At 45.7% G+C, this 25,288-nt stretch overlaps 1 protein-coding gene across 8 annotated transcripts in view; it reads left to right on the top strand.

The window, feature by feature from the left end:
* The window catches only part of RAPGEF6 (Rap guanine nucleotide exchange factor 6), a 105,490-nt gene that overhangs the window by 23,820 nt on the left and 56,382 nt on the right, over positions 1–25,288 (top strand). For 7 of the 8 annotated variants that reach the window (XM_048960258.1, XM_048960257.1, XM_048960262.1 and 4 more), the window contains exons 5-6: positions 5,840–5,909; positions 10,644–10,787. In XM_048960258.1, the coding sequence (XP_048816215.1) occupies positions 5,840–5,909; positions 10,644–10,787 (214 nt within the window). Of the gene's footprint in view, positions 1–5,839; positions 5,910–10,643; positions 10,788–22,674; positions 24,290–25,288 lie in introns of those variants that run through there. The other variant, XM_048960260.1, reaches the window with a different exon arrangement.

Raw genomic sequence — 25,288 nt, 5'->3', positions numbered from 1 at the left:
CCTGAAAGAGGCATAGCCCAGCTGAAGCAGGCAGCTGCCTGTGCATCTCTGTAGGCTCTCGAGTGAGTTGGGGCAGATGCTTGGGAAAGGCATTCTGTGCAAGCTGTAATTCAGTAATTGGATTGAAGATGGGAGGATTAAGACTTGTGTGCAGGTAGGATAAAATTCGTTCATTCCTCTGATGATGAAGATAAGAAGAGCCCTGTAAGACTTTGTTTTTCTTTCTTAAATAGTATAAGCAAATCAGTCATTAGTAGTGGGTACAAAGATGGCCTGATTTTGATTACCCTATTGCCCAGAGAATGGATTTATCAGTACACTTGGCATAGTAGGAAAAGAATATTCTTCCTAACATGAAAGTGATGGCCAGAACAAAAGAACAGGATGGGGGGATTTTGTGGCAGGAAAATCATGTCAGCAAGTTAAAGAGTTTTTCTGTTAACCTTGCTTGTTAATCAAGATAATTCATTTGAACAGGGTATTTGAAGGAGATTACTCACAGCAAGATTAGCCATAGGAAATGTATCAAGGGCCTAGAGGAACTTCTGAAGCCAATTATGTGGATGACAACCTCCTACAGCTGTGAGAATTGAACCTTGAAGGGAAAAATACAAAGTATTGAAACATCCAAGATGTGTCTTGAAAGCAAACAGTTCTTTTCCTGCCCCTTCCAAGAAATTCAGAAATGGCTGCTCTGAAATCTCAAGTGGAGGAAATTGGTGCCATTATCCCAAATTCAGGTAGTGCATTTGTTGCCTACAAACAAGTCTTTTTTTTTTTAACCCCAAATCCAACCCAAGTGCTTGGATTAAAGAAAATGGCCATAATAAAAGAGCAACTCCAGTTTGGCTGTACAAATAGTGGCTTAGGTTGAAATTAGCTTATTTTTTATAAAGTTAATTTTTGGAGATAACAATCTTTTAATATATTTTGCAGCTTGCAGTGGCTGTTAAGCGTTTCAGTCTCTTCTGTGCCACAGTTTTCTCTGCTCCCAGTGCTGTGCTTTCACAGCGTTGGTAGATAAGAACTGAGGATTAAGGACTTGCTATTTGCACAACTGACACTTCTTGTACTTCAGACACCTTTACATTTTGTTTTCAAATACATTTACACCTTGAATGTATCATCCAAAAGCAATCAGTTTTACTCCTAAACCTTGTATGACTGCTGTCTGCAAACAGTGGATCTGTGCCTTTCAGTGAATGAGCAGCTCAGAGCTCCTGCTTTCCCAGATTGTGATGAAGGCACAGTGGCATCTTTCTGCTGCTGACCATCCTTCCAGGCATCCTGCCTTGGCTGCTCCTGCTGTGTCTGAGCTGTGCCCGGGCTCTGATGACCGCTGAGGCTTTCTGTGCTGGTCCCACAGCTGAGTGCTGCTTTCTGCAGGCACTGCCTCGAGAGAAGGCTGTGATGTGTTGCAGAGCAAGATGAGCGCTTGGCACATTTCTTCTGGCACAGAATAATCTTCTACAAGAGCCAAAAGAATACACAGGGCTCTGTGCAGATCTCTTCCTTACAACCAAATGATGGCATGATCTTGTCCACAGCTCCCACCAACCCCAGTAATTTCCCTCACTGACAGTAGTAGGAAAGGTGCTGGCTGCCTCAGAACCTCATCTGATTCTGAGCACAATAATTAGGGCAGCGTCTAGAGGGTGCATTTCACAGCCTTCAGAATCGTTCCCAGTTAAAGCTTGCAGCCAGCTTGAGAGATAAGCCTGCAAAACATTGCTGTTATTGACATCGAATGCAGAAAGGGTGTATGGTGATGGAGCATTAATGGGAAGTGGTGTTCTGCATTCAGCTGTACTCCTTGTGGTCTCAAGTTTCCTTTAAACCATTTTCTGATGGAATTAAACATTGTAATATTTTTATAATTAAGTTACTTTGAAATGCTCAGGACCTGCACAGCATATGGTGTCTTGGAAACTCTGCACCTACATTTGCCAATTTAAAAAGAAATAACACAAATGGGGAAAACCCACTTTGGTAGTAACCCTTTATTGACTTTAGCTCATCTATTGAATTATCCATTAAAAGTGAAATATTTAAATCCTTATGTGTTGCTTCCCCTTTCTTTTTTTTTTTTTTTTTCCCCCTCTTTTGGGAAGATTATAGAGAAGTTTGATTCTCTAATACAACTTCTGATCTACATTCATGTTATGTAATTCCCTACCTACTTTATTTTGCAAATCAAAGGCATAGGGGCTGTTGGAAATGCAGTCAGCAGCAGTGCAGCTCTGCAGCTGCCCAGGAAGGCAGTAATTCCTGCAAGGATTTCTGTGTCAATGGTCACCATACTGTGACCATGGAAGGATTCTGCCTCCTCTCCATGCAAACACTGCAGTTGTGTTACTGTGTATCATGAGACTATGCAGGCTTTCTCTTATTTATTGGCCAATTACAAGGAAATTAAGCTCAGAGTATTTCTACTGGGAGTTCAGTAATACAGATGGATGTTCAAGCTGTTTGCAATAGTGTGTAGTGTGTCTGGTAGTAGCTGAGAAAGGTGATGGGGACGTCTGGGCCTGGGCAGCAGTTACCTTGCAGCAGGTATGCTGGCTGTTTGCTGGGCAGCTGCTTGGCATGAGAGGCACTCTGAGGAAAGTGATTTTCAAAGGAAGATGAGCTCTGATTTGGGAAAAAAATGCTTCTATTCATAAACAAATTAAAAAACAACAACAAACTAAACCCAAACCTAACAAACAGACCTTACTTCCTTTATTATGCAACTTAGCAGTGCGTTCCTGGTGAGAGATGACTTTGCCTTGCAGAAACCCAGGCAGCTTACTGAGTCGGGCAGGGTGTGAGGTCACTGGGTTCTGCTTGCAGTGGTAAAAAGTACAGTTTGTCCTCATCTGTGTGTTCCTGCAAGCTGTTTGACAGGCAGGCAGTTTGGGATGAGAATATTCCTTTAAAGCAAAATACTTGCAGCAGATTATATGCCGTTTGCTTGGTATACCTTTGCACTGCTGTATCATTAATGTGGTGCAGGGCATTGCTGCAGGTAACTATTGAAGGTCATCAGTAACTGTGCAATCATGGTGTCAACTTACACAGCCAGTCGTTGATTTTCTAGTTCCTGGAAAATACAGCATTATAAGATGCTCGATATCCCTATATTGAAGGCTTTGAGATGTGAAAATCAGATGTGAGATCATAAAATTCTGTTTTGGGACCAGACCAGGCTGCCCAGAGCCACATCCAGCCTGGCCTCGAATGCCTGCAGGGATGGGGCATCCACAGCCTCCTTGGGCAACCTGTTCCAGTGCCTCACCACCCTCTGGGTGAAAAACTTCCTCTTGATATCTACCCTAAACCTCCCCTATCCTTGTTTGAAACCATTCCTTCTTGTCCTGTCGCTATCCACCCTTGTGGACAGCCATTCCCCCTCCTGTTTATACTCTCCTTTCAAATATTGGGAGGCCACAATGAGGTCTCCACAGCGCCTTCTCTCCAAGCTAAACAAGCCCAGTTCCCTCAGCCTTTCTTTGTGGGAGGCTCCTGGGAGAGGAACCAGCTTTGGTCCCTTTGGCTCAGTGAAGTCAAGCAGATGCTCTAGTGCAGCAGATCTGAGCTTTTGGAGCTGGGTGTTACTTGTGTGGGGCTTTGTCTGCACGAGGGAGTCATGCTGCAGAATGGGGATGGCTGGAATGAGGGGAGCAGCAGCTGCTGAGGACCACATTATCTGTGCTTCACGTGTCGGCAGCTCTGTCTGATCCTGTGGCCTGAATCCCCATTAGCTGTCAATGCACGACGTCACGCCGGTTCAACTTGCATTCCTTTCTCATGTGATACCATTGCTTAAGCATTTTTAATTATGAATAGCAGTGAATGAGGAGGAAAGCAAGGTTGTGGCGGCCAGGGCAGGGCGTGTGGGGGTAAACAAAGCCGCCTTTGTTTACATGGGAGATGTTACTCATGTGGCCGTGTCACAAGCCAGTGAGTGTCTGAAAGCTGCTGGTGCAGATGTAATAGGTGAGCAGCGAGCGACAGGAGCACGCAGTGTGGTTGTAAGAGCCGTGATGTGGCTCGTACAGCTGAGTCTTATGGCAGCAGGCAGCTGTGGAATAAAGGCGTGTAGATTTAAGACTCTGGTTACGTTCATTGATGAGAATGTAATGGCTGGGGAAACTGTGCCCACGTCTCAGCTTGGTGAGAGAACATCGCGTGGTGCGTGCCAGGAAGTAATTAACCATGACCTATTGACTGGTAAACGTGAGGCGTTTATTCCTTAGGATCTGCAGGGTGGGTTTTGTTGTTGGAATGTAACCTTTCTGCAAGTGTTTGGTTGTTGTAAAGTGCTTGATGGACCAGAAGGGGCAGCGCCCAGAGCCTGACCTTTGATTGAAGCGATGTCTTCTTCCTCTCGTGTTCTGTGCATGATCATTGCTTAATTGACAAATGTTGCAACAGAAGCATAGGGAAGCACAACTGTACCAGAACTATTATTATTATTAACGGATAATTTCTGTTCTAAAAGGATGCAGACATTTTCTAGTTGCACATAGCACCTCTAGATTTCCATCTGAAGATCTGTTCTTTTCAATTTCTTTGTTGCATGAAGTAAAACTAGAACTGCAGCTTTTTTTTTTCCTCAATGCAAATGCGCCGTGCTGCGGAAGGTTGGTTTGTTTCGCTTTGTTTTTCTCTTTTGGTTAGTGGAGGAATAGATCTGATACACTGCAGATGCTCAGAAGCTCACACTGCATGGCAAAAGCATGAGTGAATGCTTTTCAAGTGACTGAAGCCGTGAGAACTTCAGCTACCAGTCACTTGCTTTACATGTGTGGAAAATACCAATTTTCAGTGTGAAACCTGTGCTCTTCTGGCCTTCTCTAGCATGCATGAGAAAATTCCAGTATGACTTCATAGCAGTTATCTCACTTACTGGTTATTTTTTTTCAGTAAATCACTAATAAAATCAAGACTTGACATTTTAATCTGCGGTGCTTCTGCTAATTGCAGTGCTTTATCCTGACAGCCAGCCTGTAGGATTGCACCAATAATATATTGGCTGGAAAAAGCTGAAGCTTCACTTCCTTTCCTGAGAACACAAATGTCCTGGATGAGATTTTGTATGTAGAAGTGCAGCTTATAAGCACAGGTCTTTTCAGAGGTCTGCACAGTGGTGGTGTTCTATAGAGATGGCTGCAACTCGAATGCTTTGTGGCTGAAATTCCAGATGTGCTTTCCAAACGTAACCATAGCAGAAACCAGCAAAGCACATCTACTTCTTAGGGTTCATCTCTGCATTTGCCTTAGCCCTGTTGTAATGCAAACATCAGTCTTTCCTTCAAGTTAGCTGATTCTTCACTTGTTTTGCCTGCTGATGTGTTAGAGGTTGATTGCCGTTGGCAGCCTGACTTTGTAACACAGCAGCTCCAGCTCCAGCATCGCTAATCCAGTTGGGATGCTGTTAATGAAGTAGACTTTTTTAATTTGCTGTCTGTCTGGGAAGGCTTTCACCTGAGCCCAGCTGTGTGGCACAGGCTGAGCTGGGACAGAAGGTCTGCAGCCAGTGCTGGAGGCGTTGAGTGGGTTTGGGCATCTGCAAAGAGCAGTGATCTTAGGAATGAGAGCTCTTTGTATCTGAGCTTTGCATAACAACCTGTGATGGGAGGGACTGAGTAAATAATAATTAAAAAAATATGTTAATGATGCTGTTATGTTGGAATTTTTTGTACAATAATTTCACCCAATTGGTTTTTTGTTTGTTTGTTTGTTTGTTTGTTTTGCAGAGTAGGTAATCTGCACCAGAGCTGATTGCTTTTAGTACCAAAAAGATGAGCTGAGCTGTTTGTCTCATTCTTTTTCATTTCTTTCTGTCCTTATGTAGTTTTGGCAAGCAGTCTGGAGGAAAACGAGGATGCGAATGTATCATACTGGAGCCTTCAGAAATGATTGTGGTAAGGCAGATTTTTCAGATGTATTTAATCTATTGCTGATTTCTGCAAATTCTTTTTGTCTTATAGCAAAAAGCTTATTGTGAAATATTTTATAAAATTGCAGCAAAACTGCCTTGATTTCAGTTACACCTAGGGCTGCTATCATACTGGCAGTAGTCACGTGCATTTAATCTAGATGGGTGAATGATGGTGATGATTAGAATGATTGTGTCATTCCTTTCAAAACTGTATTTATTTGAGTTCCAAAGCTTACCATTTAGGGCTGGCTTGAGCATTCCTGAGTTGTGGAACAATAGACTGCTATCTTGAATATTTTATTTCCATCCTCACCCCCTGATTCATTGCTTTTTACTGGCCAGGCTAGCACTGCTGGGTCTGCTGGAAAGTGGTACTCTTATTCTCAGCTTTGCAATTCCACGTAGTGTGAAGGCTTTTAAGTAAGAGCTGAAGGAGCACAGGATGCTTAGCCAAGCTTGAAGGATAAGGCTTTCAGCTTCGCTGCCATCGACCTTTTCCATGTCCATTGCACTTCCTGAGAATACTTACAAACTGCCAAGTTCATGTGTTCATTAAAAGATGCTGTGTGCACAGATGTCTGCTCTGTCAGGTGAGCTGCACCAAACTGTGGCACAGGGATCTGCCTGGCCCCATGGGTGCCTTCCTGTCTGCTGGAGGCCCTTCAGGCTGATGGAGCTGAAAACAATTCTCTCTGTTTCTAAACAGACCAACAGTTTAGACTGTTTTCACTCACAAGCTAATTGCACAGCCCTGTGCTTACAGACCTGCTGCTCCAGGTGCTCATAGAGCCACTGTGCTGTGTCCTGCAGAAATGCCATGGACTGGTGCAACTGCTGTTTGAGGTGGAAAGTGTGTCACTCCTCCTGGCAGTGACTCACCTGCTGCAAGTGGGTTTGCTGGTTTACATGAAATATTTTCCATGGGCAAAGTTTATGTTATTGTCATCATTGTATTAAAAAAAAAAACAAACCACAAAGCAACACCCAAACAAAAACCTGGGCAACCAAATGGGGGGAAAAAAAAACAAACAGTGAAGATACACACAAAGAAGTATCATCTCCATAGAGCACGTTGCTGTCCTTCCAATATTTGAAGGGAGCATGTAAACAGAAGAGGTGCAACTGTTTGTGAGGGTGGATAGTGATAGGACAAGGGGAATGGTTTTAAACTGAGACAGGGGAGGTTTAGTTTGGATATGAGGAGGAGGTTTTTAACACAGAGGGTGGTGAGGCACTGGCACAGGTTGCCCAAGGAGGCTGTGGATGCCCCATCCCTGCAGGCATTCAAGGCCAGGCTGGATGTGGCTCTGGGCAGCCTGGGCTGCTGGTTGGTGACCTGCACACAGCAGGGGGTTGGAGCCAGACGATCATCGTGGTCCTTCTCAACCCTGGCCATTCTATGGTTCTGTGAAACTGAAGAGTTTTTTGTGTGTGTGACTGCTGTGAGGTTTCCCAGGGGAATGTCACAGTCCTGCAGAAGCCACTTGTATACATCAGCATTGCCAAATGCTGACACTTGTTCCTGGAGAGAACTGCACAGCCTGGACGACTGTCCTCTCTGCTTTAAAATTCTTTCTTGGATTTCCTGTAATTGTAGTTAGGTTCCACTGAGAGAATAAAGACACCTGAAAGTACCTTATGTCCATTTATGGAACTTCAGTGTCCTCTTCTGTAGGAAAATCAGTGAACTACAAGTCTACAGTTCACAACTTAGAGGAAAATATAGCTCAAGTACTGTCAGTTTCCTACGTGGGACTTGCAGTGGGGTGAGAAGAGAGCCTCAGTGTGGTGGCATTGCCTCACTAGTGAGCTGCTGTGACAGAAGGCATGCTCAGCTTCATTTCCCTGATTAATTCTTATTACTTTCTCTTAATTTCTTTCACTCTTTTTTTCCAAGAGAGTTTTTCTTTAATATGCAACATCCAATTAGATGTGCAATGCCTAATGAATATTTATCTTCAAGTGAAAGCTTTCACTACTTTAACCCAGTTAAAGACTGCTGCCATTCTCTGCTTTTGCTGCTGCTTTCCTATTTTTTTTTCCTCTTTCTTTTTAGAATGTAAATCAGTTTTTTGAAATGGGAATCCTCTGGGAACTGACCCATTTTAAAGGCCATAAAATGTGGTCATCTTAAGTTAATGAGGATAACAGATAGCGTGTGAGTAGGCAGAGTAGCTCATATTTTGGAGGCTGAACAACCTATTGAATTAATAATGGGGCCATTTGTCACTTAAGAAAATGGCCCAGAACTGCAGTGTTTCCATGTACGTGGAAATTGTACATTGGCATCTTCATTTTTGTCTTTAGATTCATTGTAAGACAGCAGAGGAGCAGCATGGTGTTTGGAGGTGCTGGCACCAAGTGCAGAGTGACACTGAGGACAATTTCATGATCCCTTTGGTTTTTGTTATTTTTTTGTGGCAGCACACGCAGCGGGGGAAGCAGTTTGCATGGAGCAGCCTGCAGCTGCCAGAACCCAATTAAACAAAGCAGCACCCTTCTTCAGAACGTGCCCAGTTAGTAAGCTGATCCAGTTGTTTTCAGATAATAGGTGTACAAGATGCTAGGAAGGAGCACGCTGGGCAGCAGTGCCATCAAGCTGGTGCCTGCTCCTGCGCTGTGCCGCTGCAGTGTTGCAGCACTCAGCAGAAGCCTTTGTCCCGTGGTGCTGTGCTGGCTGTGCTCTGTGCCAGCAGGCTGGGTGACAACCTGGTGCAGGGAGGGCTGGGTGCTGCTTGTGCTGGGGAAGCTGGGTGCTCAGAACCAGCAGTAGGCGCAGTGATGGCCGTGAGCACCACCAGCCGGACTGGCAGCCATCTGCTGGTGGCACTGAACTGGAAGCTGTGCAGGGCTCTTTCCTGGTGTTTTGATTTGTATTTTTGTTTTGTTTGGTCGGTTGCAGTGCTAACTGAAGGAAGCAGGTGGTCTCAGTTCTGCGTTTCCACTGGCAGTTGGTTGTTTTGCCCTTGTGTTACCAAATCATGTGTTTGTGCTCACCTCTTTGTTTTCAGTTAGAATTGTGGAGGAAAAACAGCATCATCTTGCAGTAGGTGCTTATTTTAGCCTTCAAACTATCTGTTCAGTTGGGGGTTTGATAGTGAAGGTCCTCAATGCTGGGCTGGTGGTTGCCTACTGCTGCAGGGAGCCCCATCACTGGGTGCCAGATGCACACAGCCCTGCTTTACTGTCTGTGCTCCCGTAAGGCTGAACCCAAAGGAAAGAAGAAACAGTGCATTTATTGAAGCAGCTCGTGTTGCACATGCACAAAATTCACAGTGGAAGCAAGGCAGTTTTAAAGGTTACTTATTAGAGTAAATGTAAGAAACCAAACCTCATCTGCTTCAGGAAACCTGTGTGCAGTTTGAGAAATGAAAAGCGTGGTTCTCGCTTACTGAGGGAGCTCTGCTTTTCTGCTTTCTTTTTGGTAACACTGCAATGGGAAAGCAGCCTTCTATTTAAAATCTAGCATATCTTTAAATTGCATTGCCAGTGTATATTTCTCTCTGTGGAATTAAAAATAACCCGCAAAATAAGCCCGTCACCTGCACCTTCCTCTGACCCCTGAGAAAAGCAATGTGGAAAGTGGAGGTGATGTTGCTTCTGTGAATGGTTCAGCTGTTTTCAGAGACTTGTTACTGCCCGTTAAATCTTCCTAATTTTCATACCTTTACACCTTTTGCATTTGAATTTGGAGATAATTTACCCAAGTGTGTGAAGGGAGGGCTGCATAATGCAACGTGGAGCTTCTCCTGTTCTACTGCTGTAGTCTTACGTTTGGGAAAGCCTGTTTAAAAAAATCATTTAGGGCAATAGAAACTTATAGTGTAACTGTATGGTAGAGGAGCTTCTTGCTGGCTGCAGCCCATTTGCAGCACGTCTGCTCTGTTTCCTGCTAGGATACACTTTTCCAAAACATCAGAAGGAAGTGGGGAGGGATGGGACTGCTTTTTATAGAAGAAAAAGGAATTGGAGCTAGTGAGATAAAAAGGATTCCTGTTGGCTTTTCCTAACAAGATAAATTTACCTTATTTTTAATGTTTAGTTGAAGATGTGATTTATCATCAAGGTGTGAATCAAGTTCCAGTGAATTCTTCATAATTTGTTGGAAGTGGTTAGAAACAGGTATGGCATAGGGAAAGTAGGGCTAAGAGCTTTTTCCAAAGCAAAGACCCACGCCAATTAAACAACCAACAGAACAGGGATGTTGTAAGTTGTTTCTCTGTGACTACTGCATGAAATTGTTAAGTTTTGAAAAAACACCCCGTTAAAAATGGAATATAATTCAGTGGCTTTAAGCAGATTGTGTCACAGAATCATAGAATGGCCAGGGTTGAAAAGCATAAATATCTAAACGGTAACTTCTGTGGAGGGCATCCTTAGAATCTGACACACATATAACTCTCACTGTGTAATGTGTGTGGTGCAAAAGCCTTTCTGCCCACGAGTGACATTATTTGGAGGATACGGGTGCAGCTTTAAAAAAGAAAAAAACCCCTATTTCCTGGAAGGAAGCTGCGGCCTCCGGCTCATTGTAATAACGTCGCTCTGAGCCATGCCCCAGCAGTTCTCCAAAGCATCTGCTGTCGTTTTCTTGAGAAAAATCTAACTGGTCTCAACTTATGTTTGTTCCTTCCTCATGAGCTTGCTACGGCTCCATCGGCTCTCGGTGCTATGGAAGAACTGGATGTTTAACCAGGAACCCGAACATGTGTTTCAGGTGGAGAACTCCAAAGACAATGAGGAAAGCATCCTGCAAAGAGAAGTCCCCCTCCGGCAGTCGCGGCGCAGGTTTAGGAAGATCAACCAGAGGGGTGAGCGCCAGACCATCACCGACAACGTGGATGCCAGCAGCTACCTGTCGGTGAGTCTGCTCTCTGTTTGCTGGTACCTGGGCATGGGGGCATTGAGAAAAGCCTCAGAGGAGAGGTGAGATGAGATGAGATGAGATGAGATGGGCTGTGCTTGCCGTGGCTGTGGATGCTTTTTTTTGAGTGCTTTGGAGTGGAGCACTTCATGTTGTGGCGAAGATTCAGGCTGCGGTTTGAAAAGGGGTTATTTGCTTTATGAGTGCTGATTTAGCACTGCAAATAAATCTTAATGTGTCTGCTGGAAGAGAGGTGGTCATTCTGGGCGTTGGTTGGTTTTAGCTGGAGTTTTTTTGGTAAGATGCAGGAATTAGTTGCTGGGTTTTTCTTTGTGTGTATTTTTTTCCCCTTAGATTTAGGCCGTGCTTTGGAATGGAGTCAATCACAAAGGCAGTTCAATGCAATAACAGCACTATCTGTCACATTTACCTGCTTAAAAATAGCATAACGGTATTGTGAGCATCAAGAAGTAATGGCAGCTCAGTTGCCACTTTTAAAATCCTTCACAGACTGCTGTCTGCTCTGTGTGAAGGCACGTACTGCTGTGGTTTTGAGGCCACAATGCTTTTCTGAAGGCTTCTCTTTACCCTTTTTTTTCACGTACAAACTTGGTGCTACTAGCAGGATATGTATATGTGTGTGATCTAGACAGAAGAGTTCATTGAAAATAATTGTTCCAAAGGTTTTGAAAATCAAGCATTGACAAATAATACTAACACTGAAATGCTGAAACTTTGGCTAGTCTTCATGCACAGAAAAAAACATTCAGTTTCTCCCCCTTTTTCCTGTTTATACACTTCAAAATATCTGAAGTGTGCAGTTAGCTGAAAACTTAAAAGATTTCCTCTCTGTTTCAGAATAAAATGCTGTTTCTCTTTTCTTTCTCTTTCCCCACGCTGTTAACCATGGCACTGCAGGTGGGTGACTTGTAGGCTCTGCAGCATTAGCATTTTGGTGAGCAGAGGTGACTTTGGTGTTTGTCTGCTGAGCAGAATAGCTCTCGCTGCTATGACAAGAAGCAGATGTGCTACTTGAAACTAAACGTTCTCTTCCATCTCATTTCAAGACCTGTCACATGTTGCCTTTTATCATTACTGAATAATCTGTGTTAGTCATTGACGAACGGAGCTGTTGGCTCCTCGGGCTCTGGGCAGCCTAATCAGGCTTTATTAGGAATTAAGTTCCAATCTGTGTATGACAAAATCTCGTTCCGTCGCTTGGTGTTTCAATAACACTGAGAAGCACGCAGGAAAAAATTCTTAGGCGTCAATGCCACAAGAGGAGAAGCTCAGGAGCGGTGCTGGCGCTTGCTGTGCCTCTGGCTCACATGGGGGCCATGGACAGACTGCTGCCTTTGCTCAGAGAGGTGCCATGTTAGCACTGCTATAAATGGTTTCAGTGATTGCCAGTTCCTCCCGCTTGGAGTTGGTGTGTTGGACTTGCAGGACTGTGATCAGTCAGCAATGTCTTTGTCACAGAATCACAGAATGGCCTGGGTTGAAAAGGACCACAATGCTCATCCAGTTCCAACCCCCTGCTGTGTGCAGGGTCACCAACCAGCAGCCCAGGCTGCCCAGAGCCACATCCAGCCTGGCCTTGAATGCCTGCAGGGATGGGGCATTAGGAAACTCCTAATTGGAAAGTGTCGTGTCGCAGTACTTGGTGAAGTGAAAAGTAATTTGTATCTCAACAGATGACAAAGAAATGGGCCCAGCTGCTTGTTTGACAAGTAAACAACACAAAGGATGCCTGTATTTTTCTATATTCTGTTTAAATAATGAATTTTCCTGAGTTATTTTGTTCATTCTGTGCCTCGGTTTCATCGGCTCAAGTCTTGCCTTGAGAAACCTGGTTCTACTTGGCCATTGGTCACCAGTGCTTTTGAAAAACAAACATGGTCATGTAACCCTGCACTTCAGCCCAGTGGAGAGTGGGCAGGATGAGGAGGGGTTTGGAATGAATTTGCCAAGAACTTGAAACAATGTTTCTGCTAGAGTGAGGAAACTGTTTACAAACTTGCCAGCACATTTCCTCTCTGGCCCGATGCTGATGAATAAATGCAGCATTGTACTTCGCTCTCCAGCCTGTTGCTGAATGCTCTGTGACAGATGCTGCCTGTGGCTTGACGGACCTTTTGTGAGCTCGGCTTGGTGCTTCATGCACTGCATGCCAGGACTCCCCGCTTTGCAGTGGTGTGATGAGCTGAGTGCTCAGTGTGCTGTGGTTAGGTCTGGAAGCACCTCTTGGGCACAGGCAGCTTTCTGCCTTCTAAAGAAAACAAGATCCTGTAGGTATTGGCACTTAGTGTTGCTTTATCTCAGCTCAGGACTTTTCCTTTGACAATTAAAAGCAAACACAAGAAATCCTCTGTTTAAGGGGAATTAATCTGTGCAATTTCTGTTTACTCCTTGAAATGTAAATCTCGTGAGTATTAAATATAGTACCATTAATATTTATGATGAAGGTGAATCCTTGTTTTTATAAAGCATTACCCATTAGGTGGTGATGTGAGCTTGCATCTGCTCCTTGTGTGGAGCTCCCTGCCTGGAGTTCCTGCTGGAACGAGTTCCATGGAAGTCCCTGGGGTTGGCCATGAGATAAATAGTTGTGTGCAGGTTCTTTCAGTAATGCTTTCAGTTATGATTACCATATTTGAAGCTCTTTCTCTTATACCTCTTACTTAAGTGAAAGACCTCCAGTTCTGAATTTAACCGTCAATCTTCAGGATCACTCACATTCAAAATCATTATTGCTTTCTTCATTTTTCCTTCTTCTGCTTCAAGAACAACTCGGTGCTAAAATTGGTGTCTGTTTCTGTCTTCGAAGTGCGATGGCATGAATGGGTTCTCACACTGTGTGTGCAGGTGATAGCAGAGCTGCTCACTAGCAGGTGGAACAGCAAGGGCTGCCTTGTGCTCACGGTTTCCAGGAGCTGTGCCAGGGCTCTGCTGGTGTTGTGGCTTTCCTCTTGCAGCACAGCCAGCCAGCAGCATCCTGGGGACAGACGGGTGCTTGGAGAGACCTACCCAGTGCTTCTCCAGGACATGAAATAGCAGTGCTGCTCACGGTGGGGAGAGCAGGAGTGGCTGTGGCAAAGCTTAATGCCACAGCGATGTGAGATCTGCTCACCCTTGCCCTGTCTGCTTTTGTCTCTGGAGGAGCATCAGCATTGTGCCCGTCACCCTGGGTGGTGGCAGGGAAGTGAGGCTGGAGAAGGCTCTCGTCAGGCTTAATGAATGAGAGCAAAATGTGCTGCTGGTGTTAATTATGCCTGTTCTTGTTACTGCTTCAGATGTGATTCGTTAGTATGGGTGCCTATCTTCGTGGATATAGGCTCTGTTTGTGCATAAGTCTGTCTGCAGCGCAGATAAGAACGCAGACAGGAACCAGGGTCAGTCAGCAGGGCACTGGCACAGCCACAATGAATATTCAGTCATTCCTGGTTCTTAGTCTAGCTTTCAAGCCAATCAATAATGCAACTGCATTTTTTATTACAAAAGGAGAAAGGTAATTCTGGTCATCTTTGTTCAGCTCTGTTCTGAACTGTTGTGAATGTACAGGTATGGATGGAACTGCAGCCGGGTTCTTTCTTCAGTTTATGGTTTGGGGAAGAAGTGTTTGATGTCAGTTCTGGGGCTGTATAGAAGTTACACTGCTGATTTCATAAAGATTCAGAAAGCAAAAGGTTCAAATATTTATCTTCGATTACAAACTCGAGATACAGTAAATTTTGCATTTATATTTCCTGCAGTGAACGAATCCAAATGGAGTTTAACACTTAAACACAAATTTCAATATGACCACCAAGCCTGCATGTTTTTGATTTTAGTGAGACTTAAAAAAAACTTACTATTATACACATTTTGACAGTTTTTGATGGTTGAAATAATGAATATTCTCGAAATAGCATATGTAAGATGTAACTTTCCAGAGAGTTGTGGCAATGTTTTTAATTTTTTAATGTTTCTTCACCATAGAACAGAATAAGGAAATATTACTGCACTTTTCTTAGTAATCCCCTTTCTCAGATGTGCAAATTTACTTTTTTTTATTAAATATAAAAACCCTCTTCTAAGAGGATGATGAGGTTTAAGAGATTTATTCTAATGCTAACTTTTGAGGACAGCGTCTCGATACTCGCCTCCTGTGCAGATTTTCCAGGAGCCCTGTTAGGAGCATCTGTCTGCAGAGCAGTCTGTCACTGGAGGACTGCTTGAGTGGCAAGTTCCTTGTTCTGTGATCATTGCTTAATGTAATCCCATGGGGGCTGCAGTCAGTGGGGGGTATCTCACTACTGCAGGGGCTCAAGTCACATCTTAACGCACCGCATCAAACCCATTGGGTTCTTTTTTAAACGCTGTAAAATGCTGCGGGTGTTTTGTGATCTGTTTCTAACTGCCAGGTAAACGTGCTGCAGTGGTACCTGGTGTGGACGTGACTGTGATGCAACCTGCCTCCAGATGCCTCTTGCTGAAGCTGGTGCAGCAGCAGCCTGCAGCTGTTGGTTGGGAGCATCAGCAATTCCAGCAGGGCTGTGGCTGTGCTGCGGGTGGCTGAAATCACTTCTGGAACCATTTTGGAGCTGGGTGATTGTTCTCTATGCAGATCGTAGCTTGTTCATGTGTTCTGATCCCCACGCTTTCATATGTTTGACAATTGTAGCTTTCTTATCTGAGGTTTGGAAGGAAATCTGGATCCCCCTGAAATCTCTCAGTCTCACTGTGTCCTGAGCAGCAGGAGCAGAAAAACACGCCGTGGGTCACGAGGTGCACAGGGATCATGCAAGTTCCCTCTTGCACTGTTATTACAACATGAGCATTTCCTCTCTTTCAGCTTGTCTTTGAGTTTGGGTGGAGCAGCCCATGGCCCAGCTCACAGGCCACGGCGTGTCAGCGTGCCTTAAGGCTCTGCCACCCTGGAGCTGCTGGCACTGCTGTTTTCAGTTCCTCCGTCTCCTGTCATCCAGGAGGCCCAGTGCTGCTCTGGCTTGGTGATGGCACATCCCTAAGTGAAGCTGGGAGACTGGGCATGTGGCAGGGAGGGGGGTGAAGAACAGCTTTCTGCAACTGGGAATTGAGGGCCACTGTTCTGGCCCTCTGGGCTCTGGTGCAGGCGGAGCTCACCCCACCACCATGACTGCTGGGTGCCCTTTTGTCCCCTTCTGTAAGCAGGGGATCCCCCAGAAGCACATCAGCTTGGGTTTTGTTTCACAGCTTGATTCCACCACGCTTCGTTTTGTCAATTGCTCTTGGTGACAGGCAAAGCAAAACTCCCATCCTCACATGCTGTGCATTCGGATGCTTCCTGGTAACTTCCCCAGCCACTGGTGCTTTCCAGTCTGATGAGGTTTTTGAAGTGATGACTGTGATGCACTGCACACAAAATAAGCTGATCTGTATGAAAAGCACTGCCCTTCTGTTGATACCCGTGCCCTTAATTTTTTTCCTTTTTTGAAACATATATAACATGCATACCCCAATTTATCAATAATGACAGGGATTATAATTATTCCAAACTTATATTTGGGAATTTCCCTGAAGAGTTCATTACAGAAATCAGCGCAGTTCTGGGATGACACGAGTAGTTGTGAACAGCATTGAGGAGTGCTGCAGAAATGAAACTAGCTCAGACACAAACGCTGGAGGGTTTATTTTAGGTGAGCACCTGCATTTCCTTGGGTCTGGTCAGGCTGCTGGCAGTGATGCGTGGAGCTGAGCAGTGCAGTTTGCTGCATGCTGGGTGGAATAGTGGCTCTCCTGTGTGGCTGCCAGGCTGACCGCCTCGCTTCTTGATCAAGGTATTGAAAACTGATAGGGAAAATAAGCACAGCCCTTCCTTGGGGGAACCTCACCATGCCTCTGTGTGGGGGAAGCAGGGAGCTGCTGGGACTGTGCCCTGTGTGGCACTGAGGTTTGCTGCTGTGCTCATGTTTGTTCCATGGTGGGTGAGGCTGAAAGTACGTATTGTGGATGGCACTGGGAGAACTGTATGGTTCCCTAGCTGACTCTCAGCTTGTGAAGCCCAGACAAGTTTATGGCATTTTGTTAAACTTTGCTCTATTTTTATCATTTACGAATGATAAAAATAAGTTACCAGTATGGAATGCATGAAGAACTTGGCTCAACAGCTTCACAGCTACTTCCAAGTCATTGACTAATTCCTGTTTGTTTCTAGGTCTGGTTATCCCAGTTACCTTTCCTTAATGTTTTCCTAAGGAAGGAGATCTCAGGAAGGCAGTAGTTTCCTCAGCTGCTCATGTAAAGGTGTTTGAAACAGAATGTTCTGCGAGGCCCCTTCCACCCCAAGCCTCTCTGTGAGTCTGTGATGCCAATCTTCTTAAAAAACAAACAAAAAAATCCCTCCTAGATATCTTGCAAATTAGTATTTACACCTTCGTAGAAATTAACGTAGTTCCTTGGAAAATATTTTATGTAGCATGTTCAGAGTTAAACTGTGCTCTGATGGACCCTGAGGGGTTGGGTGGCAGTTCCAAGGATATTAATTCTTTATAAGCAGCCTCTTAAGCAAAATAGATTGAGCATGTTCAAGTGCTGTGCCCACTGCTGGAAGCTGTGTGCTTCTGGTGGCTGACGGTAGAAAGCAGCGCTGTGTTAAAGCACTGTCAGTCTTTTGTGGCTCTTGGAAGCCTTTGGTGTATGAGTTGCTTTTAGTCAGATCCTTTTTCTATTAATATTGCTTGATTACTGCTGTGTTTTGAGATGGCATGCACATGGATTCTCATGGAAGTGGAGGCAGGCAGCAGGCTGGCAGCCTGCATGGAGGTGCATGGGAGTGTGCCCGGCTTTGGGCTTTGTTTCCTGCCCTCCACCTGGGCTCTTCTGTTCAGTGCTGTAACGAAGTAAGCAGCCTGATGATATCCTTGTTGATTGCCAGCTCAGCCTTCTGCTCATTTGTGGGCTTATGATACCTTAGAGAGAAGCAGCCTTATGAAAAGTCATCTTGTATTTCATCCTGAAGCGCTGCACATTGAAGGTTTTGGGCTGTGATATCTTCAAATCTGGATTTAAGTTGAAATGTTTATGTGTTTTAGAATATGGGAATTTGCATCAAGTCACTCATGTTCTTCTGAGCCATGCTGAGAATATCTGGAACAATTTCCAGTTAAAATCACCATTGGGAGATGTCAGTCCATAGAGCAAGCCCTTAGATGCCCTGTGTTCCTCGAAAAACTTGGCATGAAAACCACCATGAGAGAACAGCTAGAAGAATCTCTCTGGTTTTGGCATGGAACTGGTTGCTATTTCTAATGACTATTACAACAGCATTTGTAATTTTTGCATTTGAACTGCAGAAACTTTGCTAATGGGAAAATATTCGACAGATGAAATACTTGAAGTAGTTGATGAAATGGAGTCTGACTAAACAGAGCAATCTGCAGCTGAGTTCCTTGTTGGTACCTCGTCCTTGCAAATCAGACCTGCCTGCTGTTGCTAACTGTTCAGTTCTGTTCTCACACCTGAGTTTTCCTTGGCGGTGGGGCAGCCACAACAGACGCGTATTATTTTTATGATTTTGAGCTCTGGAGCGTGTCTGACAGCTGTGATGAAACGTGCCTTTGTTTGTCAGCTTGGCGTGTAGGTGTGTCTGTGTGCCGAGCCCTCGTGTGGTTGTGTGATGGGTTTCACAGACCCGGTGACAATAACTGGGATTTTACTGCTGCTTCAAACCCTTCTTCCCAGCACAGCAGGTTTTGGGTGCTGAGTGCAGCTGCATGTGGGTGCCCTGCAGCCCCCAGCAACACTGCATGCATGCTGCTTGGGGAGAGGCAGTGCGGCCTCCTGGCACGGCTGCTCAGCACCTGAGATGGGTGCTCACATTGCATGGCTGCAGGCTGCTGCCCTGTCTGCTGAGAAGTGAAAGCTGACTGTCTAAACTCAGCCCGCACATAGGCAGACATCTCCACGTTTCTCTGGCTGTGGTAGAAGCATGCAGGTCCTTCCCGCCCTCTCCTGCTTTCAGGCCTTCGGCTTGGTGTTCAACCTCCAGAAAAAAATGACAGAATAAAAATATTGGAAGTGCCATTTTAATAATTATAACCTCATCTGTGGAGTTAATGCATTGTTCTGAAGGTCATTTAATCAGAAGGGCTTTTCCTGCAGGGTTGCGCTGGCACCTCATGTTGCAGACAGGCTTCACCTGCTTGCGCTGCCTTCGGTTGTGGGAAGAAAAACTGATATTTTGTGTTTGATTTCATATCAGCTTCGATGCAGAGAACGTTCAGGATGAAAATGAACATATATATATGTCAGTGGGGTTTTCAGCTTCCAGTCCTAACACTGTGGCTGCCCGGTTGGTGACAGCTGGGAAATCACACTGAGGTCAGCGCTGGGGCTCTGACACCAGGTCAAGGGGATGTTTAATGAGCAAAAACTGTGAAAGGGCTTGGGAAATTCTCATGCTTTTGGTATCTCTGGGTGGGTTTGGTCCCACAAAGAACCGTGTTGGCATGGTGTCCGCTCAGCATCACCAGCAGGGATTTCTCTGTATGTGCCTGCACCTCCCTGCCTGCTGCTGAAATGAGGTGTCAGGAAGGAAAGGGGTGCAGTATGGTTTGCCTCCGGTCAGGCTGCAGCAGTGAACTTTCATATTTGACTTGTGGGGAGAGGGTTTCCCCTTCCCTGTGTGCCAGCATGGTGCTGTGCTGCTCAGGGCTGTAGGAAGGGGGGTCTGCAGAGGAGAGCTGTCATTTGTAAGTGCATGTAAGAAAGTGTTATAATACTCATACGTATAAATCTGAATAGCTGCAAATGGCAGATGACCTTTCCTTGCTTACCACCACAGCTGGAAAAGGATGGCTGGGGGAGCACGGCAGCAGTGGGGAAATTGAATCCATGGTGCCTTTTTATTGTTCCTTCTGTGTTACAGGCTCTATATTTAGAAGCTTACATCACTTTGGTTATGATGACAGCCTCCCCCCAGCTCCCTCCCTCTCCTCTCCCTCCCTGCTCTCCCTCCCCTAGGATGGATCACATTTTCATACCACTTACGAATCCTACAGATCTTGCAGCAGGATTTTTCTACAGCGTGCTCCTAAGTGCTGCTGCGGAGGGCGATCTACGGAGGGAAGCAGCTGCAGCACGTAATGTCACCCTGAAGGAGGAACAGAGCTCAGAGCACTGCTCTCACTGCCTCCATTTGTGTGAATTGGTCAGGAGCAGCATGGAGAGTTGCTTTCTTTCCTTTTTTATTTCTTCCATTTGAACAGGAGTTCCCGAGAAGCCCTACTGGGGGGCTAGCACTTGCACACAGCGTGGTGATTTATTTAAGATGCCCGAGTGAAGTGGTGGCAAGGAGGAATCAGAGATGTGTGCCAGTGACACTGAGCTGTGGGGCTGCAGCTGGCACCATGCTGCTCAGCATCACCTGCTCTGCACAGGGATTTCAAGTGCTCCCATGTATTGGACAAACCTCCTGATGCAGGTGCTGCTAACACCTAAAATATATCTGCGTTAAGTTACTCTGTCTGGCAATTCCCACTTAGAAAAACCTCATCAAAATGTATTTTAGCCCCAAATGTCTTAAGAGTGTGAAGTGAGGGATTGCTTCCCTCTGGGTACCTCTGGGTGCATGCAGGTCACTGCTGTCCTCACACTGAAAAGAGGGGGAACATGAGAGTACCTGCAACAGGGATGAATGGGGACAGCACGCAGCAGCCTTGCTGGGAAGGCCAAGGGTCGGTGGCTAGCATGCACAGCCTGGCCTTGCCACGCTCAATGCTCACCTTGGTGCTCAGCTGGCTGCAGCTATGGTACAGGGCTCTGTGATGGAGAAATGCTGCTTGGGGCCCGCTGCCAGCCCCCCGGAACCTCTGGTTTGGTGGAACTTGGGGTTTTGATGCCTTTCAGTAACGGGGGACGTTAGTCCTGTTTGAGTGAACATGTGTTTAAATTCAGAAGGGTCTCCCTATCCTTCTGGAAGCATCCTGATTTTCAGTGACTTGCTCCTGTTAGACAATTGGGACATGCAGATTTATTTAACGGTCGGGAGGATTCAGCATTAGGGGAGGATAAAGGGAATGTGGTGCATAGAAACATATGGAGCGAGGCTTCAAGCGTGAAAACAAATCAGCGTTGAGAAACAAAGAGCGTTTTAAATTCAGAGATTGTATACCGAAGGTTTATTTTTCCTGAAGGTTCTCTGAGAACTTGGAATGCAGTTACAAGTGAGAGGGGCAGCTTGCTCTGTGTGCTCTGCCTGTTCTTCAGCAGCAATTTGGCTGCAGTCACTGCAGAGCGGGCTGCGTTCCCTCCCCTATGGGTTGGCAAGGTGTCACTCAGCAGCACAGGTCCATGGGCTGCTGGAGCTGCAGTTATTCGGGGGGGAGGAGGGGGGAAGCCCCCAGCCCCCGCCTGGATCTGGGTCAGGCTCTCCCCGCGCAGCGCTGGCGCAGCCCCGGGACGCAGCCGCAGCTCGCCGGGATGATGTCATCCTCGCTGAAAGGCAAAACTAGAAGGAAATGGAATTTCGTTCCCATTATTGAGCCGGTGTTTACAGTAGTTGTAAAATATGGCATCCTCGCCAAAATCTGTAGCGGATTGGATTTCATGCACAATGCAGCGGGTTGGAAGCATGGCTGGGAGATGACTGTCCGCCCGCTCGGCTGGGGGGGCTGCGCGCTATCGCTGTGCATGCAGGCAGGGAGAGGTTTCCTCTGGCTGCTGCTCGCTTGGTTCTTTTTTGTTTTTGCTTTTTCCTTGATAGAAATTGTGATGGTGATAACTGTAATGATGCAGGTAACACGGCGTGATGGCATTCAGACGTTGATTTCTACTGAAAATGTATCAGTTGGGCTTTATAGCGGGGGGGGGGGGGGAATAGCAGGCTTTTTAAATGTTGTGAATTGTTAGGAGAGATGCGGTGCCGTTGCATGTGAGATGAAGCTGGCATCAGGGCTATTGTTTGGTATTGAAGGAGCAGCACAGGAACCAGCTATTATGTAGCTGATGGAATGCCTTTCAGAAGTCTAAAGGAGTTATCTAAAAATCTTTGGGCTTTTAAAAGCGGATGTCGGCTTTGTGAATTTTGCAAGAGCGGGACTGAAGTTCAGCTTTTACTCTGTGTTTAAACACAAATTAAACCCGGTCATTAGCCTAGATGCATCCATTTCTGTTTCCATTGTTGAGCAGCGCTGGAATAAATCCAGGTTTTGGTGCCCGTTGTGTCCTGTAGGGCACTGGGAGGTGCTTGGGGTCTCTGGTGGGCACAGCCCAGCTCTGCTCCCTGCCTGGGGAATTGAGCTGGGGGGGGGTGACCAGTGGGTGCCCCTTGGCCACTGCAGTGTGAGGATCCTGTGTGCACCTCCCAGTGCACAACCCACCGTGCATTGCTCCAAACTGCCCGATTTGGTGTTCCTGAACAAGCAAACAGAACTAGAAGAGGGCATTTGGGCCCTGGCTGCCCCCAGGTCGCTCCCTGAAGCTGCTGTTCTGTGGGGAAGGTGCAGCCGTGTGGTCTGCCTGCAGGTCTGGAGAATTAACCTCAAGTCTGATGCAAATAGAGAATATGAGATACAGCGATGAAGATTCTTTCCGAAGAGAAGAAAATGGAGACAGTGAGTGCCCCTTGTTGCAGATGAAGTAAATGATCCTGAAGAGTCAGGAGTGGCTGTGCTGGAAGCTGCACCCCCTGTCCCATCCCCCAAGCCTTCCTCCCCCCCTTCATTGCTCTGTGGAGGTGGGGGATCCCTCAGGCTGCTGCCCAGGGCCCAGCCAGCATGGCAGGTTTTGGTGGCGAAAAGGAATTGTAAAATCAAATTGACTACTGCAGAATTCAGGCAGTTCTTGTTATGAAGATAATTGGGCTGATTGGAGGGGAAAGGCACAGCAACTTTAAATGTGCGTTGAAAACCTTTCACCACTGAAAATTTGAGCATTATAAATACCACTGTTCAGCAAGGAATTCTCATTCTAAGTAAAAAATCTCCTGAGGAATAATAGAGGATGAGATAAAAATGCTGGAGTTCTTGTATGGCATCCGTACGTCAAAGCAGAAATCATTGCATTGTCTATTTGATGACGGGTAAATCTGTGCATGCATGCCGGTGTCTGCAGATATATATATATATTTTTTACCTTTCCTTCTTTCTAAATGTGGATGTGGAGATGCGAAAGGATTCACCTTAATGCCACTGAAAAGCGTTAATGGAGAAACGAGGTTGGGATTCTTTTAAAATTGTTTAGAAAGAAAAATGCTCAGGGCTGCAGCACATGCAGCAGTGTGTGACCCGAATGCAGTGCTGGGCGCTGTGCTGAGCGGGTGCTGTGCCGATTTGTGTTTGTATTAGGTCAATAAAGATGCTCTGCCGGCTGCATCTGCAGATACAGTAGCCAATTGATCTAATGCAGTTTCTAAAGGCTTTCTATACAGGTGATGTCATCCTTTTAGCTCGGTTCCCCTCCCACTCTCTTTCCTCCTTATTAGATATTTCATCTTGCTGCGGAGCATCCAATCGATGGGAGCTTCTCCTGAGGGAGCTGCTGAGAAGCAAGCAAAGATAGTAGGAATTCGGGCTCCAGCAGGCAGCTCGCTGTAGCCATGGACGTACGGTTTGGTGGTGCATTACAGAAATGTTTTAATTGGAAAAGCTAGGCGTGGATGGACTGTGTCTGACCGATGCATTAGAATACTAAGCAACACTGCAGAGTTGTAAACTGCATTAAAAAAAAAAGAAAAAGGAGGGGTGGGGGGGCAAAAGAGAAAAGGGTTTGTATTGCAGAAGCTTCTAATGCATTCCACAGTGCAGACCTGTTAGAGCACATATCCTGGAGCTACAGTCCGGAGACTAATTCAATTTTTGCAGTTATGATGGACAAGAGTATAAAGAAGAAACTTTAATATCCAGGGTGTGGGATTCCTGAATTGCCTGGGATGCTGAAGAACCTGTGCAAAATTTCATCTCCGATAGGAATGTGAAGTTTCCGAAAAGTGGACCTGAAGATAAGCCACTCGTAAATGCATTTTAGGGAAGAGAAAAAAGGAATTGGAAGAATTCTTATCTCACCTTTTAATGTATTGTTGCTGTAACGTGCAATTTGAATCCATTTCAGAATTAATTCCATCTTAGCAGCACTTTTCAGGTACATGCCTCTTGCCTGGGGGAACCCTTGGATATTTGTACTGGAAGAGCTAGGAAACATTTTGACTTGAATTGATGTGCTTGTTAAAACCGGAACATTTTGAATAGGAATTGCTGCTGCTAACTCACTGCAACACTGCAAACTACTCCGGTACGGGAGAACTGTAATCGAGTTCGGTGTGAAATTCAAGCCTGAGAAGTTGCATACATCTATATTTGCTGCTTTGGTTTATGACTTTTCACAAGAATCCAGGGAGGATTTTACTTGCTTTTTTTTTTTTTTTTTTTTTTTTTTTTCCCCCTGTGGCTTTTATTTGAGAAAGGAAACTTTTTTTCTCAGCCTAAGAAATGGCTTTTCTTGTTCGCTGCTACGCCAACTGCCTGCAGCCGTGGGCCTCCAAAGTAAGTAGGATTTTGTGTGTGATGCTTTCTGTGGGCTGCAGTGCATGGGGCTGATGGGGTGCAGCATCTCGGAGCTGCGAGCTCTGTGCTGGGCTCCTCTGCTGGAGTCCTTTCTGAGTGGGAAGGGAGGACCTTGGAATATTGAGATGGTGTTATGTGTACTAATAGCCTGCAAATGGACAGGAGGCATAAAAATGTCATTTTCCTAGGAAATGTTTAAAGCTTGCTTTTTATCCTGTCAATATATGGAGCAAGTGTAATGGAAGCGTAATGTTTTTCTGACTGCCTGTATGTATTGCTAACTTGAACATATTGATGTCTGAGCCCACTGATGCTCTGACACTGGAGCAGTATGAGGCTGCACTGCTTGCTTCCTTTGTGCAGCGTTGTGGAACTGGTTAATTATTTAGCTGAACTATGAAATTACAATTAGCTTCAAGAGGCACTATTTAGTCTGTTTGAAGATGCCGTATTCGTGTGAGGCTGGGGAAGGAAGGGTGTTTCTTCTAAAGAAGGTAATGAGATCTCGAACGTTCGAGCAGCCCAACCGACGGAGATTAAAGCCTGTAAAGAAATATAAAAGATGCACCGTTTGTCAGGCTGCAGGTTGGTTTGCTCGGAACGTTGCAAGAGTTCCCCATGTTGTGCTGAGGCTGAGAGCAGTGCCAGCACCCTACGCACAAGAATTGCCCTACAAACCTGAGGCCAGGCACACACGGCTTGGAATCTCTTAACAGTTCTCTGTTTGCCTCTGTGAGCTTCTGCCACACAGGGGTGAGGACTGTGCACGTTCCCCATGTGTCACAGCCAGCGGGCAGTGGGTGAAATCCCTCTGCTGTAGGGATCAGGAGATGAGGCACTGGCTTCAAAGCAAGAAATACACTCTCTAGTTGGTTCCAGGAAGTTTCAGGGACCAAGTGGCACAGCAGTGTGCAGAAACACTGCAGGGAAACCCAGCTGGGTGGGCTTGATGGGTTTCCTTTTTAAGAAATAGGAGCT

The sequence above is a fragment of the Lagopus muta genome, chromosome 14 (genome assembly GCF_023343835.1).
Source record: "Lagopus muta isolate bLagMut1 chromosome 14, bLagMut1 primary, whole genome shotgun sequence".
Lineage (NCBI taxonomy): Eukaryota > Metazoa > Chordata > Aves > Galliformes > Phasianidae > Lagopus > Lagopus muta.
Note: the sequence above shows the minus strand (reverse complement) of the source record. Positions and strands in the feature narration are given on the sequence as shown.